The 16,214-nt window shown below is 39.2% G+C and overlaps 1 protein-coding gene across 3 annotated transcripts; it reads left to right on the top strand.

Moving 5' to 3' along the window:
• The first annotated feature begins 2,312 nt into the window (after nucleotides 1-2,312).
• Nucleotides 2,313-15,601, top strand: nrd1b (nardilysin b (N-arginine dibasic convertase)). 3 transcript variants are annotated; one of them, XM_053635226.1, is made up of 31 exons: nucleotides 2,313-2,906; nucleotides 3,610-3,805; nucleotides 3,886-4,102; nucleotides 4,546-4,627; nucleotides 5,275-5,428; nucleotides 6,029-6,102; nucleotides 6,456-6,551; nucleotides 6,737-6,859; nucleotides 7,013-7,070; nucleotides 7,165-7,238; nucleotides 7,521-7,590; nucleotides 7,774-7,851; nucleotides 7,937-8,057; nucleotides 8,140-8,198; nucleotides 8,905-8,959; nucleotides 9,069-9,173; nucleotides 9,483-9,606; nucleotides 10,301-10,387; nucleotides 10,479-10,598; nucleotides 10,755-10,806; nucleotides 11,418-11,568; nucleotides 11,768-11,895; nucleotides 12,101-12,263; nucleotides 12,397-12,428; nucleotides 12,767-12,905; nucleotides 13,453-13,500; nucleotides 13,613-13,665; nucleotides 13,758-13,841; nucleotides 14,063-14,270; nucleotides 14,567-14,656; nucleotides 14,799-15,601. In XM_053635226.1, the coding sequence occupies exons 2-31, from the start codon at nucleotides 3,612-3,614 to the stop codon at nucleotides 15,024-15,026; spliced, it is 3,267 nt and encodes a 1,088-aa protein (XP_053491201.1). In that variant the 5' UTR covers nucleotides 2,313-2,906; nucleotides 3,610-3,611; the 3' UTR covers nucleotides 15,027-15,601. The 3 variants fall into 3 exon arrangements, with proteins under 3 accessions (XP_053491201.1, XP_053491202.1, XP_053491200.1); XM_053635227.1 differs by lacking the exon at nucleotides 2,313-2,906 and adding an exon at nucleotides 2,936-3,082; XM_053635225.1 differs by lacking the exon at nucleotides 2,313-2,906 and having other exon boundaries at nucleotides 3,106-3,805.
• Nucleotides 15,602-16,214: the final 613 nt, after the last annotated feature.

Below are 16,214 nucleotides of genomic sequence, written 5' to 3'. Positions count from 1 at the left end.
ACAATCACTGATTCTGTTTTTCCATTCAAGCCACTAGAAAAATTAAAACTGTCCTCCACTGTTGCCTTTGACCATGCTCTGCTTCCTCGAGGTATAAATACATGGTTTCACACATGAAAAATCACTTTGTCATCCAACATCATGGCAAGTTGCTTTCAACACAAAAGAGAAAGGTAGTTGTTGACCGTTGCATTTTTTATAATGAATATAAAAATACTTAAGTATCTTTTAAAAGCATTAAAAACAATTAGCACCATAATAAAAACATTTTAAAAGTCTGGAAGAGTTCAAAATTTGCCAGCAGTGGACACATGAGCACACTGTGAGGAAGATGCTAAGCCTCACCATATATTTCTTGTGCAGGATGGCAGTAATTTTGATGCCGGTGTCATGCAGAAAAAAAATTAGGCTCCGAATCCACCGACACAGACCAAGACAGGATAAAGTGGTTACTGAAGATAAATGAATGTTACTCCATCTTTACATTAGCTACTGAACATGCCCTGCTTTGTAAGCATCAGCAAATTACAGGTTTATATTAATGTTTTCATCCCAATACTTTTCTATATTAACAGCTAATTCACAAGGCCTTGTATTGCAGATGCTCACATAAAATAAGCCAGTAAACTGATGTTTTATGGAATTTAACAAGGCATTCAACAAGACATTCAGTAGATGTGCCTTTCCTGAAGAAAAGCTTTAACGTTTTTTGCTCTGTGACAAGATGCATTATCATTTTGAAAAATGACTTCATCATCACCAAACCTAGTTTCTATCGATGGAATGAGAAAAGTGTCCAAAATGTCAATGGACGCCTGTGCATTGACTGTTGAGGTCTCCCCTGGTCCATTAACTGACATGAAACCCCATATCATAAATGAGTTGGGGAATTTGATTGTATTCTTCAGGGAGTCATCTTTATATGTTTCATTAGAACGGCACCAGACAAAAGTTCCAGCATCATCTCCTTGGCCAATGCAGGTTTGTGATTCATCAATGAATATCCATCCATCCATCTTCTACCGCTTACTCCTTCTTCAGGGTCGTGGGTAAACCTGGAGCCTATCCCAGGGAGCATCGGGCACAAGGCGGGGTACACCCTGGACAGGGTGCCGGTCCATCGCAGGGCACACTCACATACACACTCACACACTACAGACACTTTTAGGCCAATCAACCTACCATGCATGTCTTTGGACTGGGGGAGGAAACCGGAGTACCCAGAGGAAACCCCCGCAGCACAGGGAGAACATGCAAACTCCACACGCACGGCCCCAGCGGGAATCGATCCCCGGACCCTGGAGGCGTGAGGCAAATGTGCTAACCACTAAGCCACCGTGCGCCAAACGAAAACCGGGCTGGTTTTCGTTTGGCTTTTCTGTATGTAAATCTATCACAATCATTGACTCCTGTTTCCGTCCATTTGTTTTTCATTTGTTTGTTTGTATGTTTTCCTTTTATAACCTTCCCCTTTATTTATACCAAATGTTAGACACAGCTGACTGGGAGCAACCAAAATCTTTTGCCACACTCCGTGTTGGATTTCCTTCTTGAAGGAGTTGGACATACAGGGTTGAAATCACCATTGGCACTTACGGGTTTCCACGAACGTGGGATTATGTGACGTGTGTGCTGTCTCTAAAACTGTACACCATGTATTTTTTGTGTGTAGTAAGTATAATGAGTATCATAATCTGTTATTTAGAGATTTTAAGAATTAGCCAGAGAGGATTGAGGATATTTTGTGAACAGGTTTGAGGGACAGACAGGTTTATAGGGCACTATTTATATTTGTACATTACTCAGGATTAGAGTATAGAATATAATGTGTATGGATGGGGATATTCTACCTGATTAGAAGCATGAGGTGCTAAGTGCGAATGGTAGAGGAGCTGAATACGCAGCGCTAGCAGAAGCAACAACTGCATGATCCTGTAGGTTCATTCTGTATAACATCAAGAAAATGAGACCCTATCTTACCGAACACACTACACAGCTACTAGTCCAGGCTCTTGTCATCTCAAAACTGGACCACTACAGCACACTACTCTCGGGCCTCCCACCCAGCTCCATCAAACCCCTTCAGATGATTCAGAATGCAGCAGCACGCCTTGTCTTCAACCAGCCCAAAAGAACCTCCCAACCTCAACACTCTCCTGAAGGCTTACATTCCCTCACGCAATCTGCAATTGATTAATGACCGACACTTAGTAGTGCCTACTCAGCATGGCTCAAGGTCCCTTTCCAGAACCTTCACACTAACTGTCCCTCAATGGTGGAACGAACTTCCAACCTCAATCCAGACAGCAGAATCTATCATTCTCTTGGAAAAACAGCTAAAGGCCCACCTCTTCTGAGAACACTTAACTAACCCCTAAAACCAATCCCACATTATTTAATAATAAAAAAAATAATAAATAAATAAAAACGTACACTGGCTCATACACCTCTACTCTGTGCACTTTGCTTCTCTAGAACTCAATTATAAATTTTGCATGGTAGCACTACTTGTATTGTTCTCCTCTTTTATATCGCTTTGCTTGTATTTCCTGATTTGTAAGTGGCTTAGGATAAAAGCGTCTGCTAAATGAATAAATGTAATGTAAGCACGATGAGTTTTGGTCCCCGGATTGAGATGGAGTGTGACATACCCATCCGGAAATTATTAGGCCTCGGACACATCACCCATGTAAGAGATACAGTAGAGTCCGTTATCCAGTGCAGTAGGTGGCGGCAGTGCTACTAAAGAGTCGATCACCAATAAACAAGAAGAAGAAGAACCAGAAGCAGACCCGTACATGTCCACCCTGTGTGGTGTACCTATATAGGGGGTTGATGTTATTTGGAACTCGGTCTGCATTAAGGCGAGAATAGAAGAACCAAGCTAGTTTCTTAGTTTCGTACCGGTAAATACGGCGCATAATGAATTTTTTTTTAGCAAAACACTTATAGCGTTTATATGTTGAATATTTGTCACGGTGTTTAATTTAAGATGAACACGTTTTATGTTAGAGGCATGTTTTCTGAGGCGTGTTAGAGTGAATACTATACTGTGTGACACTTCAGCTAAAAACAGCTAAAGGTAGCTAGCCTGCTTTCAGCTGTTTGTGGTGAATGACTGCGTTTATAGCAGGGGGAATACAGTAACCCTAACCCTAACTAATCTGTTTATTTGGGGTATTAAATTATTTCTGTTGATTATTTCGATAAGTGAAAAGTTACAGCAATTTACTGGTATTGGTAACTTTGTGATTTTATATTGTGTGTAGCTGTTTAGTGTCTGAAATGGTGCATTATGGCTATTGTGTACCTCTGTGAGGGTGTATTATTTGGACGCTGTCTTATTGCTTTGCATTGACAAAAATTTCATTAGCGCACTGGATATTCTCCACACAGCATTTAGTGGAGATTCACCACAAAATACACTACAAAATCCCAAACTCTTTATAGTGAAGCTGTGGTATCAGATGCACCCCATGGCACAAGCTAACTAATTAAAACCAGACTCAGTGTAGGGTAGAAGTTTGGAAAACTTGTCCAATTTTATGTTTTCCTTTTGTTTTGTGGTCTGTGATGTGGTATGTAATTGCAGTGTTGATTCCCTTCTAGAAATGCCCCAGAAAAACAAGGCCAAAATGTCCTGTGGGACTATCCATGAGCCCGGGCCTGAGAGCGGAGAGCCACCACCGCAGACTCAGACCGAGCCGAGAGCTGCTGTGGCTTCTGGAGATCCAGCTGAGAAAGCAGAGGAAAACCTAGAGGACTTACAAATAATTAAATCACCAAGCGACCCAAAGAAATACAGGTAAGACACAGCACCTTAGCCGTGATTTGCTCGATAAAGTCCCATATGCCGCTTTCAACTTGCTTTATGAAAACTTTCAGGTACATTGAGTTGAGCAATGGTCTGAGAGCGCTGCTCATCTCAGATCTGGGTCAGGAAGCCTGCGTGTGTAAGTCTGAGAAGTCACATGATGATAGTGATGACAACGATGAGGAGGAAGACGGTGAACAAGACAGTGATGATGACAGAGATAGTAATGACTCAGACGAGAATGGTGAAGTTAGGAAAAAGATGAAGAAAGCCACATCAGAGAAACAGGTAATGAACCTCGGTTAATCTGATCATCTGGAGTGCCGATTTTCAGTTTAGCTCTAATCTGATATTTATCATACACTAGTCAGGATCTTTAGGAACATCTGGATATTATATAACTAGGTGTGTGAATCTCCATGCATACCAAAGAAAACTATTCGTTAGTCATCTTGAGTCGTCCAAAAGAAAAAAAATTATAGTCTACATAATTTTTCTATGACCTAAACTCCTCCCTTAGCAAAAGCCACCATAAAAGTTTTAAAAATGTACATGTTTTGTGCTTGCATACAGAATCTCAAAATTGATTCTTTTCCCCTTCCCTTTTGGATATTTTGCTGTAAACACTGTGGGATACTATAATACCGCCTTCGTTTATACTATATTGTGAATAATAGGGAATAAATTGTTAAAGCAGGTATTAATGACACGGTGTACTTTCTCTTTCTCAGTCAGCAGCTGCTCTTTGTATCTGTGTGGGAAGCTTCAGTGATCCAGAGGATCTGCCTGGTCTTGCCCATTTCCTTGAGCACAGTAAGTTGTATATATATATATATTTTTTTTAAATCAGATAAACGGTCATGTAAGTTATTACTGTACCTCTCATACTTCCTGTGTGTTTTTGTTTGTTTGTTTTTTTAATAAACCTTTATTTTGATGTCTTCTCCTGGATTGTGGTTTGCAATGTTTTTTCTAAAAATTTTCCTGAAAGGTACATCACGTTTCTAAGAAATCACCGAAATGAAAACTTGTGTGCTCTAAATAAATGCTTACCAGACTGAGCTGGAGAAGGATGCCCTTTCAAGAGCATTTGCAATGTGCTCAATGGGAACTCTTCTTTCTGTTAATAACAAGTTTTCATTTGAATTGAGCAGGTAATAAATATCGGCAACTACATGATGTCTGGTTGGATAGATGAGAGTAATGTCTTACTCTCGGATGCTTGGAGTGATCTTAAGCAAATAGGCCAAAAATGGGGCATTATTATTATTTTTATGTGCGTACCCACATACTTGTAGTTCACATTACGGTTATTTGCTCACAGTGGAAAGGTTATATCTGTCTGAGCTTTGTCTGATGTTTTTGTCCAATGACAATCTACTATTACCGTGTCATCTTTAAGAAAAAGTATTCACTGCTGTATATGCTTGTGTCTTTCTGTTTGTCTGTCTGTCTCGCAGTGGTGTTCATGGGCAGTGAAAAGTACCCAGCTGAGAACGGCTTTGATGCATTTCTAAAGAAACACGGCGGCAGTGACAATGCTTCGACTGACCTGGAGAGGACCATCTTCCAGTTTGATGTTCAGAGGAAGTACTTCAAAGAGGCACTGGATAGGCAAGTTTTATGTGTTCATACACAGAATGAAGAACTCTTAAAATAAATTTTATATATATATATATATATATATATATATATATATATATATATATATAATATATATATATATATATATATATATATAAAATATAATATTTAAGCATACATAAAATCACCCTGTCTGATTTATGAGTAGACTGTACAGGTAGACCTTACAATCTCCTAATGCATACAAGGGGAAATATTTCCCACAAATTTGCTTTTAAAAGTGAATAGTAACAAAATGGTTAAAATGAACAGTGAGTGCCAACATTCGACTAAAGAGAACTCTTAAATAACACAATTTTTCAGTTGTTTGGTTAGATCTTGCTCTGAAAAGCACAGTGTTATGATTTTCAGAGGTTTGTTTTCTTGTTGGAAATTGGTGTACACACATGTACAAGTAGCAAATTAGATTTTCGTGATGAGGGACCAGCTGAGTGTATGATGCATAGAACGGTCTTTGGACGGATCATCTTGGCTAACACCAAGTACTGATTTAAGTACACCAGTACACTAAGTACTGATTTAAACTAAGCCTGACATTTTTATGGAATTTAACTCTGCATCTGTCTGCAGGTGGGCACAATTCTTCATCTGCCCTTTGATGATAGAAGATGCTATTGAAAGGGAGGTGGAGGCAGTGGACAGTGGTCAGTATATATCAGCTTGTTGATTTGCGACGTGAAAAAAAAAATATATATATATAAAAAATATACCGGTCCTGGGGGCTCCCTATGGCTCAACAGAAAAGCGTCCAGAGATCCCAAGTTCGAATACCAACGATGCCACAGCTATCCGTTACTGGGAGTCCAAGAAAGCCAAATTGGCTGTGCTCTCTTGGTGGGAGGGATCGCATACTGTCTCTCCTGTCAATCACAGCAACACTAGCCAATAGTAGGAGTATGTGAGCTCTTACATGCAGAAGGGTGTGGTCTTGGAGTCTGTAGTTTCAGGTGTGTGTGTGTGTGTGTGAGAAAATGTATGTTTTTCTATGGCTGTGCAGAATACCAGTTGGCCAGGCCATCAGACTCTCATCGCAAAGAAATGCTCTTTGGAAGCCTAGCAAAGCCCAACCATCCAATGAGCAAATTCTGCTGGGGTGAGATCATTTTCCCTTCTTATCATAGATAAAATATTCCAAAATATTTACATAATATTATGTAAAGACAAAATCAGACTTCTCATCTGGAGGAAAATTTAGACTACATTTAATCTTAAGTGGTTTATTTAACACACTGTATTAACATACATTAGGGGAATCTTTCTTTGTTTAAAATCTGTTAGGAAATGCCCAAACTCTGAAGCACGAACCAAAGGAGAGGATGATAAATACTTATGAGCGTCTGCGGCAGTTCTGGAGGAGATACTACTCTGCTCATTACATGACCCTCACTGTGCAGTCCCGAGGTAACAGACGTCACAAACCTCTGGCTGTTAACTTCTGTGCTTGAATTTGCACAAGAGGCAATTTAAACTGCTTTGTCCATGCTGTGACCCAAAGGTTTTATTTGAAGTGTGTGATTTGTCACACTGATCATACAATACCCATTTCTAATGCAGAGACGCTGGACACTTTAGAGGAATGGGTGAGGGAAATTTTCATCAAGGTCCCAAACAAGTAAGTGTTCTACATGTTAATTGTTATTATCATCTTATGCTGTACATTACTGTTCCATGTCTTTATTGTTTTTTTGTTTTTTTCTACCTCTCAGTGGTCAGACGCGTCCTGATTTTTCCACCCTTCAGGAGCCTTTTGCTACACCAGATTTCACTAAGCTTTATAGAGGTACTGCCTCTATCCCTTTTTCTGGATAATTCATTTAAAGGGTATTCTGTCTTTTTAAGAACACTTTGCTTCATTGTGTGCTAAACAAGAATTGTTGAATATAGTTGTTTGAGTTATTGACTCTTGACATTTGCATTCAAATTTTAGCATGGCAGAAGACTCTTTGTTCTTCTGAAGTCACTAAATCTTAAACATTTTCTGTCCTTGTGTTTTTAAAGGAATAATTCAAACAATAGTGCTGCTCTGTACCTATATCACCTAAATCTGTTTTTCCTTTTCCAGTGGTTCCTGTGAGAAAAATCCATGCTCTCACCATTAGCTGGGCTTTACCCCCTCAAGGCATACATTACAGGTTAGAGGTGAAATGTGACACCGTATTGTACTTTGGCCATCATAAGTTGATTCTGTCAGGATAAATTACAACATGCTGGATATTTTCATGGACCTCAATTGTTCCAATAATTAGGGAAATTGTATTTTATTTTTTAAACTGTTAAAAGAATGGAAAAGTCCATGTCTGTGTGTGCCAATACAGGGTGAAGCCTTTGCACTACATATCCTGGCTGGTTGGACATGAGGGTGCTGGCAGTATCCTCTCTGTGCTCCGGAAGAAGTAAATTCTGTACTATCATCCACCCATATTTTCCCACCTTATAAGTGCATTAACTACAGTTGACCTAATACATTTGTATGTGTAGGTGCTGGGCATTGGCTCTTTTTGGAGGCAACAGCGAGACAGGTTTTGATCAGAACACTACTTACTCCATCTTTAGCGTATCCATCACCCTGACAGACGAGGGCTACCACAATTTCTTCCAGGTCAGAAAACCCAGAGCTGCTTTTTATGCATTTGGGAAAAGTAGAAAATGAACACGTGGTTTAACAGTTATCATTAACTTAGGTGGTGCATTTGGTGTTCCAGTACATGAAGATGCTTCAGAAACTCAAACCCCAGCAGAGGTGAGCCTCAGAGCTTCGGTTTCAAGCAGTTTACGTTTATACCATTTAGCAGATGACGTTTTCCACTTCCTTTCAGAAGTGCTTTGTGGTCTCTATCGGGGGAAAAATTTCCTCATGCTAATTCTCTAGGTCAGGGACTAAGAACATTATCAAAGTAAAACCCTGTGAGGGAGAGGTTAGTACAGCATGAAAAGGAAAAACAAAACTCAAGTCAATGGATTTAAGTGCAAGTTGATCATCTTTACTAAAATGCACCACAATCACTTTACCTTTAGTGTCAACTATGTTACTCATTACACATTACTGTACAAATAAGTGCTTTCTTTGCATATTATTACTTAGTAGTTGGGCTCAGAGCACAGGGTCAGTCAGCCATTGTACAACATCCCTGGAGCTCTTGAATGTTAAGGGCCCTACTGACGCTAAATGAAATGCTCTTTAGACATGCGTGTATAGCGAGTTTTGTGTAAATGTTTTCAATATTTTTCTCAGTAATATTTATTCAGTCAATATTTTTCTCCGTTATAATTGTGCATATGTTACAAATGCAGTAGATAGACATTTGTTTGAAAAATGGAAGACCATTTATTTAACCGCTGAGCTAACTGATATCTTGTTTAGTCATAAATATTTTTAACACAACCCAGCACCTTGGTTCATTACTGCTTGAACATGTACCTCTCGTTTACCTTGTGCTCCGTCCCAGGATTTATGAAGAAATTCAGAAGATCGACGCCAATGAGTTTCACTATCAAGAGCAGGTACAATTGCTTTTTGCCCTGTACACCTCTTTTGTTTTTAAATGACTAAACTAATACGGATTATGTGCTTTTTTTTACATTGCCTGTCATATTATTGCATTCTTGACAGACAGATCCAATTGAGTTTGTGGAGAAAATTTGTGAGAATATGCAGCTTTTTCCTAAAGAGGACTTTCTCTGTGGAGACCAGCTCATGTTTGAATACAGCCCAGAGGTATGTGTGCTGTACCCTTCCTCCATTACTGCTTGAATTTTAATATAGCTATTAATTCATCACAGTTAAATGTAAGATGAGTCAGACTAATGGAATTTAACTCTGACCTGTCAAAATAAGCTATTTATAGTGTTACAGGCTGTAGCTTTAGTTTCTGCTTAAAAGCATTAAGTTGAAATTAATTGTTGTTTATTATGAGATAATGCCATTTGAGTAGGACAGATATTGCTACCATTTAAAGATTAATAGTATCTGTAAACTGTGTTTGTGTGTGTGTGTGTGTGTGTGTGTGTGTGTGTGTGAGTGAAGGTGATTTCCCATGCCTTGGCACTGCTTACTCCTGAGAGAGCAAACCTGTTGCTGCTATCCCCGGAGCATGAGGGACAATGCCCAGTGAAGGAGAAGTGGTTTGGCACACAGTACAGTGTAGAAGGTGGGAGCCATTAGGCTGATCGGCAAAATATGATATACAGTGTAAATGTCATATCCTTGCCAGACAGGTCAGTGTATTTCAGCACCGGTGGTTGCATCAGCACTTAAAAGTTGGCTTAAACTGAAACAATGAGAGGAGTGACTCTGCCTGCAAAGTGTGATTTCACAACAAAAGCATTTTTTTTTTAAAAAAAGGTTTTTTTTTTTTTTTTGTTGGTTTTTTTTTAATTATTAGGTTTAAAGCTAGTATGTAATGCATGGAGTTTACATTATGTCAGGCTGGAACTGGAGGCTATAAAGATTTGTACCTTATTATTTACATTTAACTCGTAGCACAAGTTCAAAAGTTTAGAAGCAAACTTCAGGCCCCAAACATGATTTGGCTGATGGAATATATATGGGGCACAGGGAAAACTGTAACTTTAACTGTCTTTGCTAAAATCCAAGTTAATCTTTCAGCACTCTTCAGCCTTTTCTTCAGAGACTAAAGTAAGAATTTGGGAAAAGACTTAACTCCAGTGCTCATTAAAATAGTTTTAGGACCTGTTTGAGATGTAATCTTTGAATCTGTAACTTGCAGTGTAATCAAAGCATCAGAGCATCCTGATGTTTCAGATATTGCTCATAACAATGAAACTATAATGAAAACTGTGTATTGTTAAAATGCCCTTATTGATACTGGTTTGCCTTTACAGATATTCCTCTGGAATGGGGTGAGCTGTGGTCTGGAGATTTCCCTCTGAACCCTGCCCTTCACCTCCCAGCCGAGAACAAGTTCATAGGTCTGCTCTGCTGCCTGTTAAATAAGTGCTTCTCTTGTTGAATGTGTGTGGCTCACATTCTCTCCGTTTTTGTTTGTGTGTCTGCCTGTAGCCACGGATTTCGCGCTGAAACCCTCAGACTGTCCTGACATCGAGTTCCCAGTCAAAATTGTTGATGACAGCCGAGGGCGTCTGTGGTTCAAAAAGGACAAGAAGTTTAAAATACCAAAAGGTTGTGTGTGTGTGTGTGTGTGTGTGCAAGTGAGAAAGAGGTGATCTTTCTCATAGAGGTGAGAAAGATGGGCTAGAGGTGATGGAAGAGATGATGGAAAGAAATGAATCATATGATTGTGTATGTTCTTCCATCTTTTTATAACTCTCTCTGCAGCATACATCCGCTTCAACTTGCTCACACCCCTGATCCAGGAGTCTCCTGATAAGTGAGTGTTGGTTAAGTTCTTGTTTGATCAGCCATACTGCGTAATTACAAACTATGCTGCAGAATTTAGATGCTCAATCTAGCTTTCTGTGTGTGTGTCTGTATGTGTGTGTACAGTAGTTTAACTTGCAGTGTAAAAGTGGTGGTGTTTTTTTGGCCACCCTTTGTCCACTTACGTTTTCCATGTGGATGTTGACATTTCAATCAAATAATAATAATTCCTTAGGTTTATATAGTGCTTTTCTGGACACTCAAAGCGCTTTACATAGTATGGGGGGGAATCTTCTCAACCGCCACAAGTGAGTAGCATCCACCTGGATGATGCAACGGCAGCCATAGTGCCACCACACACCAGCTGTTAGTGGAGAGGATTGGAGAGTGATGTCGCCAATTCAGAGATGGAGATTATTAGGGGGTCATGATGGATAAGGGCCAATGGGGGAATTTCACCAGGACACCCGGGTTATACCCGTACTCTTTACGAGAAGTGTCCTGAGATTTATAATGACCACAGAGAGTCAGGACCTCGGTTTAACGTCTCCTCCAAAAGACAGATGATCTTGTACTGTGCATATTTATGTTTTTCCTTTGTTAATGTCTTCTCTCATAAAGCCTGGTTCTGTTTGACCTCTTTGTGAACATCCTGGCCCATAACTTGGCTGAGCCGGCTTACGACGCAGACGTGGCCCAGTTGGAGTACAAACTGGTTCCAGGGGATCACGGCCTGGTCATACGGCTCAAAGGTTTCAATCACAAACTGCCTGTAAGTATGTGGCTGGACAGATCAAATGTGAGCAAGTTTCAAGTTTCATTGGCTTAATCAATAGATTTAACCCATTTTGAACTCTTCCCCTCATTTTGGTTTGTGTATTTAGGATTATTTTTATTCAGTTTAGAGTTTATCCCAATACATTCAAAGTTTTCATTACATTATTCCATTCTGTTATTTTGTGTCTTCACAGTTGCTACTGAACCTGATTGTAGACTACTTGGCAGACTTCACTTCAGCTCCTGACGTGTTCAGTATGTTCGCAGAACAGCTAAAGAAGACATACTTCAACATCCTCATCAAGCCAGAGAGGCTGGGAAAGTCAGTCTACTTTACTCACTGATTAGACCATTGATGCTGAACTGTGCTTCTCTGTCGTGCAGAGTTTAGCTCTGACATTAATGTATCCCCCCGCAGATAATCATACAAATGTGAAACAAGTGACATTTCTGCTTTATTAAATTGTATTTTATTTGCACGTAAAATATAATTAATGCTGCCAACACTAGTCTCTCTTTTGTCACAGAGATATACGCCTGCAGATCCTGGAGCACTCTCGATGGTCAGTCATCCAGAAGTACCAGGCCATCAATAAGAACCTCACCATGGAAGATCTGATGCAGTTTGTCACCAAGTTTAAGGCAGAAATGTTTCTGGAAGGACTTGTGCAGGGCAACTTCACAAGTGATGTGAGTCACTAACTTTAGTATATAAACATGGGCGAGGCTTAAAGAAGACAAAATCTTACATAGTCTGTAGCGATTACTGTCACAAATCTGCTTCATCCTAATACTAATTACTGTGGTACTTCTCTTCCCATAGGAGTCCAAAGAAATCCTGCAGTATTTTGTTGAGTAAGTGTATTTATTTATTTATTTATTTTCTTAATTTTGGTCAGGGGTTCTCAATGTACTCCATGTATTATGTGTTTTATGAGTTCCCCCTTTAATACATCATTAAGCTCATCAGTTATTTCATAAGCCTAGTCAGTTGTATTCGAGTTCTTGCAGAATTCTGACATTTATTCAGTAAGAAAAGGAATGAACCCTGCATTACAGCAGGGAGACAAATATAACCACAATCATACACCAAAATAAATGCACATCAGTGTGGCTGTAATGCTTTTTAATTTATTAAAGCAGGCAGTGTGAGCCCTACTCAACTGCTGTTTATCTGATCTGATGACTTATAGGAGGCTCCAGTATCAGCCGCTTCCATCTGAGCCTCCTGTCCTGTTCCGTGTGGTGGATCTGCCACGGAAGCATCACCTGTGTAAAGTCCAGTCCCTAAACAAGGGTGATGCCAACTCTGAGGTCACTATTTATTATCAGGTATTTATAGTGTTTTGTATCCTTATCCTGCGTTTTGATGTTGATATTTAAGAATAATAAAAATTGTGGTGGGGGCAGATGTGCCTTATTTGTTAGTACATTAGCCTAGTAGCGGCAATAAAAAAATAAAAAAAAAAACTAAGAAAGCAAACTTTTGACATCAAACATCTTGGCTGATCAACTACATATGAGGTTATTTATAATATTGTTTAAGTCTTAATGATTAATTAAATCTCACTATAAAAAGCTATTTTTTGTATAATGGGTTTTTTTTTTTTTTTTTTTTTTTTTTTTTTTTTTAAACGTTATAGCACCAAATGGTCTATACATCTATTTTTATTCTTTTATTCGGTCTGAATATTTTATTTGTTGATGGCTTTAGTTAAAGAGTTACCCCTGTTCATATGTGTTTCATGTTATTAAACGTACTGTGTCACAGGGACCCAGGAAGCAATGCGAGTGGCATAACTTTATTAATTATGAAATATATTTTACTAAATGGCTCTGTGTTTGTGGTCTTGATATTCTCTGATATCCTTGTTTCCAGTCTGGGATTAAGAGCCTCAGAGAGCATGCACTGATGGAGCTGCTTGTGGTAAGAATTCCACAAATCGGTTATATACCACATGAGCAAGGGAGATGTTGTTATTGTGTGTGTGTGTGTGTGTGTGTATGTGTGTTTTATGTTTTGTGTTTTTGTTGGTTAGATGCACATGGAGGAGCCCTGCTTTGATTTCCTAAGGACTAAAGAGACTTTGGGGTCAGTTGAGATTTATCTATTCATTGCAATGAGTGTTCAGGTGGTTAGTGCTGATGAAAGACAATGGATGTTCTTTCTACCCCATCCCACAGGTATCAGGTGTATCCTACCTGTCGGAACACATCCAGTATCCTTGGCTTCTCGGTTACTGTTGAGACTCAAGCAACCAAATTCAGGTAAGTTTTTAACTGTGCTTCAGAATCAGGTTGGTCAGTCTCATCTACACTGTTAATATCATATCTATGGGGTTAACAATCAGAGTTATTGAACAATTAGTGTTTCTCTCTCTTAAATTGCAATTGAAGGTCGTCATTAATATGTTCAGTTGACGTAATGGATATGCAAGTTGACCGTGTGATATTTGAGCAATGCCTGACCAAGCTTGTCTCACTGACAGCACTGACTTTGTAGAGAATAAAATCGAAGAGTTCTTGGTGAACTTTGATGAGAAGATGGCCGATCTGTCAGAAGAGGCATTTCAGGTACAAGTCACTGCTCTGATCAAGCTGAAGGAGTGTGAGGATACACACCTTGGTGAGGAGGTGGACAGGAACTGGTTCGAGGTGGTCACCCAGCAGTACGTGTTTGACCGACTCAGTAAAGAGGTAGAAAACAAGTCCTGCTGTCCACATCCTAGTATTTAATCTTTCCCCAAAGTGAGTCATTTGAAGCTTTTCTCATTTGTTAGATATATTTAGCCTTGTAGACCCAGTGCAAAACTGAATAAGCAAACATTTCTTGGTTTATCGATGCATGCCTTGGTTTATTTGGGGTAAATGTGTTTCACCAGACTATTGTTTTAAAGATGCTTCTTGGTAAAACAAAATGTAAGGATTTAGTAGATCTTGTGTGTAAGCTCAGTATAATTCTATATTATACTATGCTTTATTCCGGCTGACAGATATCGGCTCTGAAGCAGATGACCAAAGCAGATCTGTTGTCTTGGTATATGGAGCACAGAGGTGCAGACAGCAAGAAGCTCAGTGTTCATGTGAGTGCAATACTTCACCTGTACCAGTGATGATGTTTATTCTGTCGATTCATAATGTCTTTAGTCAGTATCTTAGACATGCATTTGTAGTACAATTGCTGTTTGTTTCTGTTAATGCATCCTCTCCTCTGACTTCACCCAGGTGGTTGGCTTTGGGCAGGAGGAGAAAGACCATGCAGACAACCAGACCTCCTCCGACCTGCTGCAGAAGAGTGAAGATGGTACAGACAAGTGTTCCTCGTATGGAGAGGTGTCCAAGCTCACCTTCCTGCCAGCCTCACCAGCTCTTGCTGGAGTCTCCATGATCACCGACATTCGCGCATTCACCTCCACACTTGCGCTCCATCCATACCACAAAATCCTCTGCTAAATTACAACTTCATCCCAATGGATCTCAGGAAATGCTGTGCAGATATACTTGCTTGAGGAGCTACCTCATATTTGACTCAACTGTGCAAGATCTCTTTTTTTTTGCTACAGTGATGAAGGATAAAGAATATAAAGTAGTGATGCACTGTAATTAGGTTTCATATCAGTATGTACGCATGACAAAGGGGGAAACGGTGGCTGGATTACTAAACTGGACTGTGTTTGATTATAATAGGTCAGCAAAAGAAATGCAGACTTCTCATCAGCTGCTTAGAAAGAACATGAAATTACTGCAGAAATTTATCATAACATTGTCAAATTTAACCAAATCAAAGAAGACTACACTAAAGGTGGAACGTGTGAACGCAGGGATGTTTACTTTCTATAGTAGGTTTTAGCTTTATTTCTGTCTTTCTGAGAGAAATTAGGTTTTGAAGATGTCATTAAAGGTCATGTGATACAGCATGTGACATAGGATTGCAATGCTTACGTGTACTGAGTGCTGTAGCATATACAGTATAGCATGTTTTATCATGTTTTTTCGTCAAATGTATGTAATAAATGTGTGTCTGTGGACAGTGCATATTGTGACATTTATTTATTTATTTATTTATTTATTTATTTATTTATTTGAACAAATCCACATGCATAGTTTTAATTTGAGCTAGAATTGTGGGATTTATTTGATTGTGCTGGATGATAAGAGTAAAAATTGTCACTGCAACATAGTGGCTGCATTTTTCTTTAGAAACAGAACTTCAAGTGCACCTGTTATGGTTTTGAAATGTGCCTAATTTTGTTTTAAAGGTCTCAATAGATTTACATGCATCTAAGGTCAAAAAACACTTTATCGTGCTCATAATTTAATCTGCAGCATTACCTTTTTCCTAGTGTCACAGACGACTCATTAAATGATTCGTTCTAAAGGATTCATTCTAAACTCCTCCTTTTAGTGAGCATACTGTGCTCTGACTGGTCTACTGCTGTCAGCGAGCAGCCAATGAAGACCAGAGGTGGGGCTTTTTGTTACAAACCTACTTAAGTTAGTACAGGAAGTAAGTCTTGAATCACTAACGACTCGTTTCAGCTGTTCAGAATCGGCTCCTTATTTTGGGAGTCAATAACGTGTCGTGCACTTTGATCTTTAAACCTTTGTAGACGTTTTCACATTCACAAACAGCTCTTTAAC

This window comes from Ictalurus furcatus, chromosome 10 (genome assembly GCF_023375685.1).
Source record: "Ictalurus furcatus strain D&B chromosome 10, Billie_1.0, whole genome shotgun sequence".
Taxonomy (NCBI): domain Eukaryota; kingdom Metazoa; phylum Chordata; class Actinopteri; order Siluriformes; family Ictaluridae; genus Ictalurus; species Ictalurus furcatus.
The sequence above is the reverse complement of the archived record's forward strand: the minus strand, read 5'-3'. Positions and strand labels throughout refer to the sequence as shown.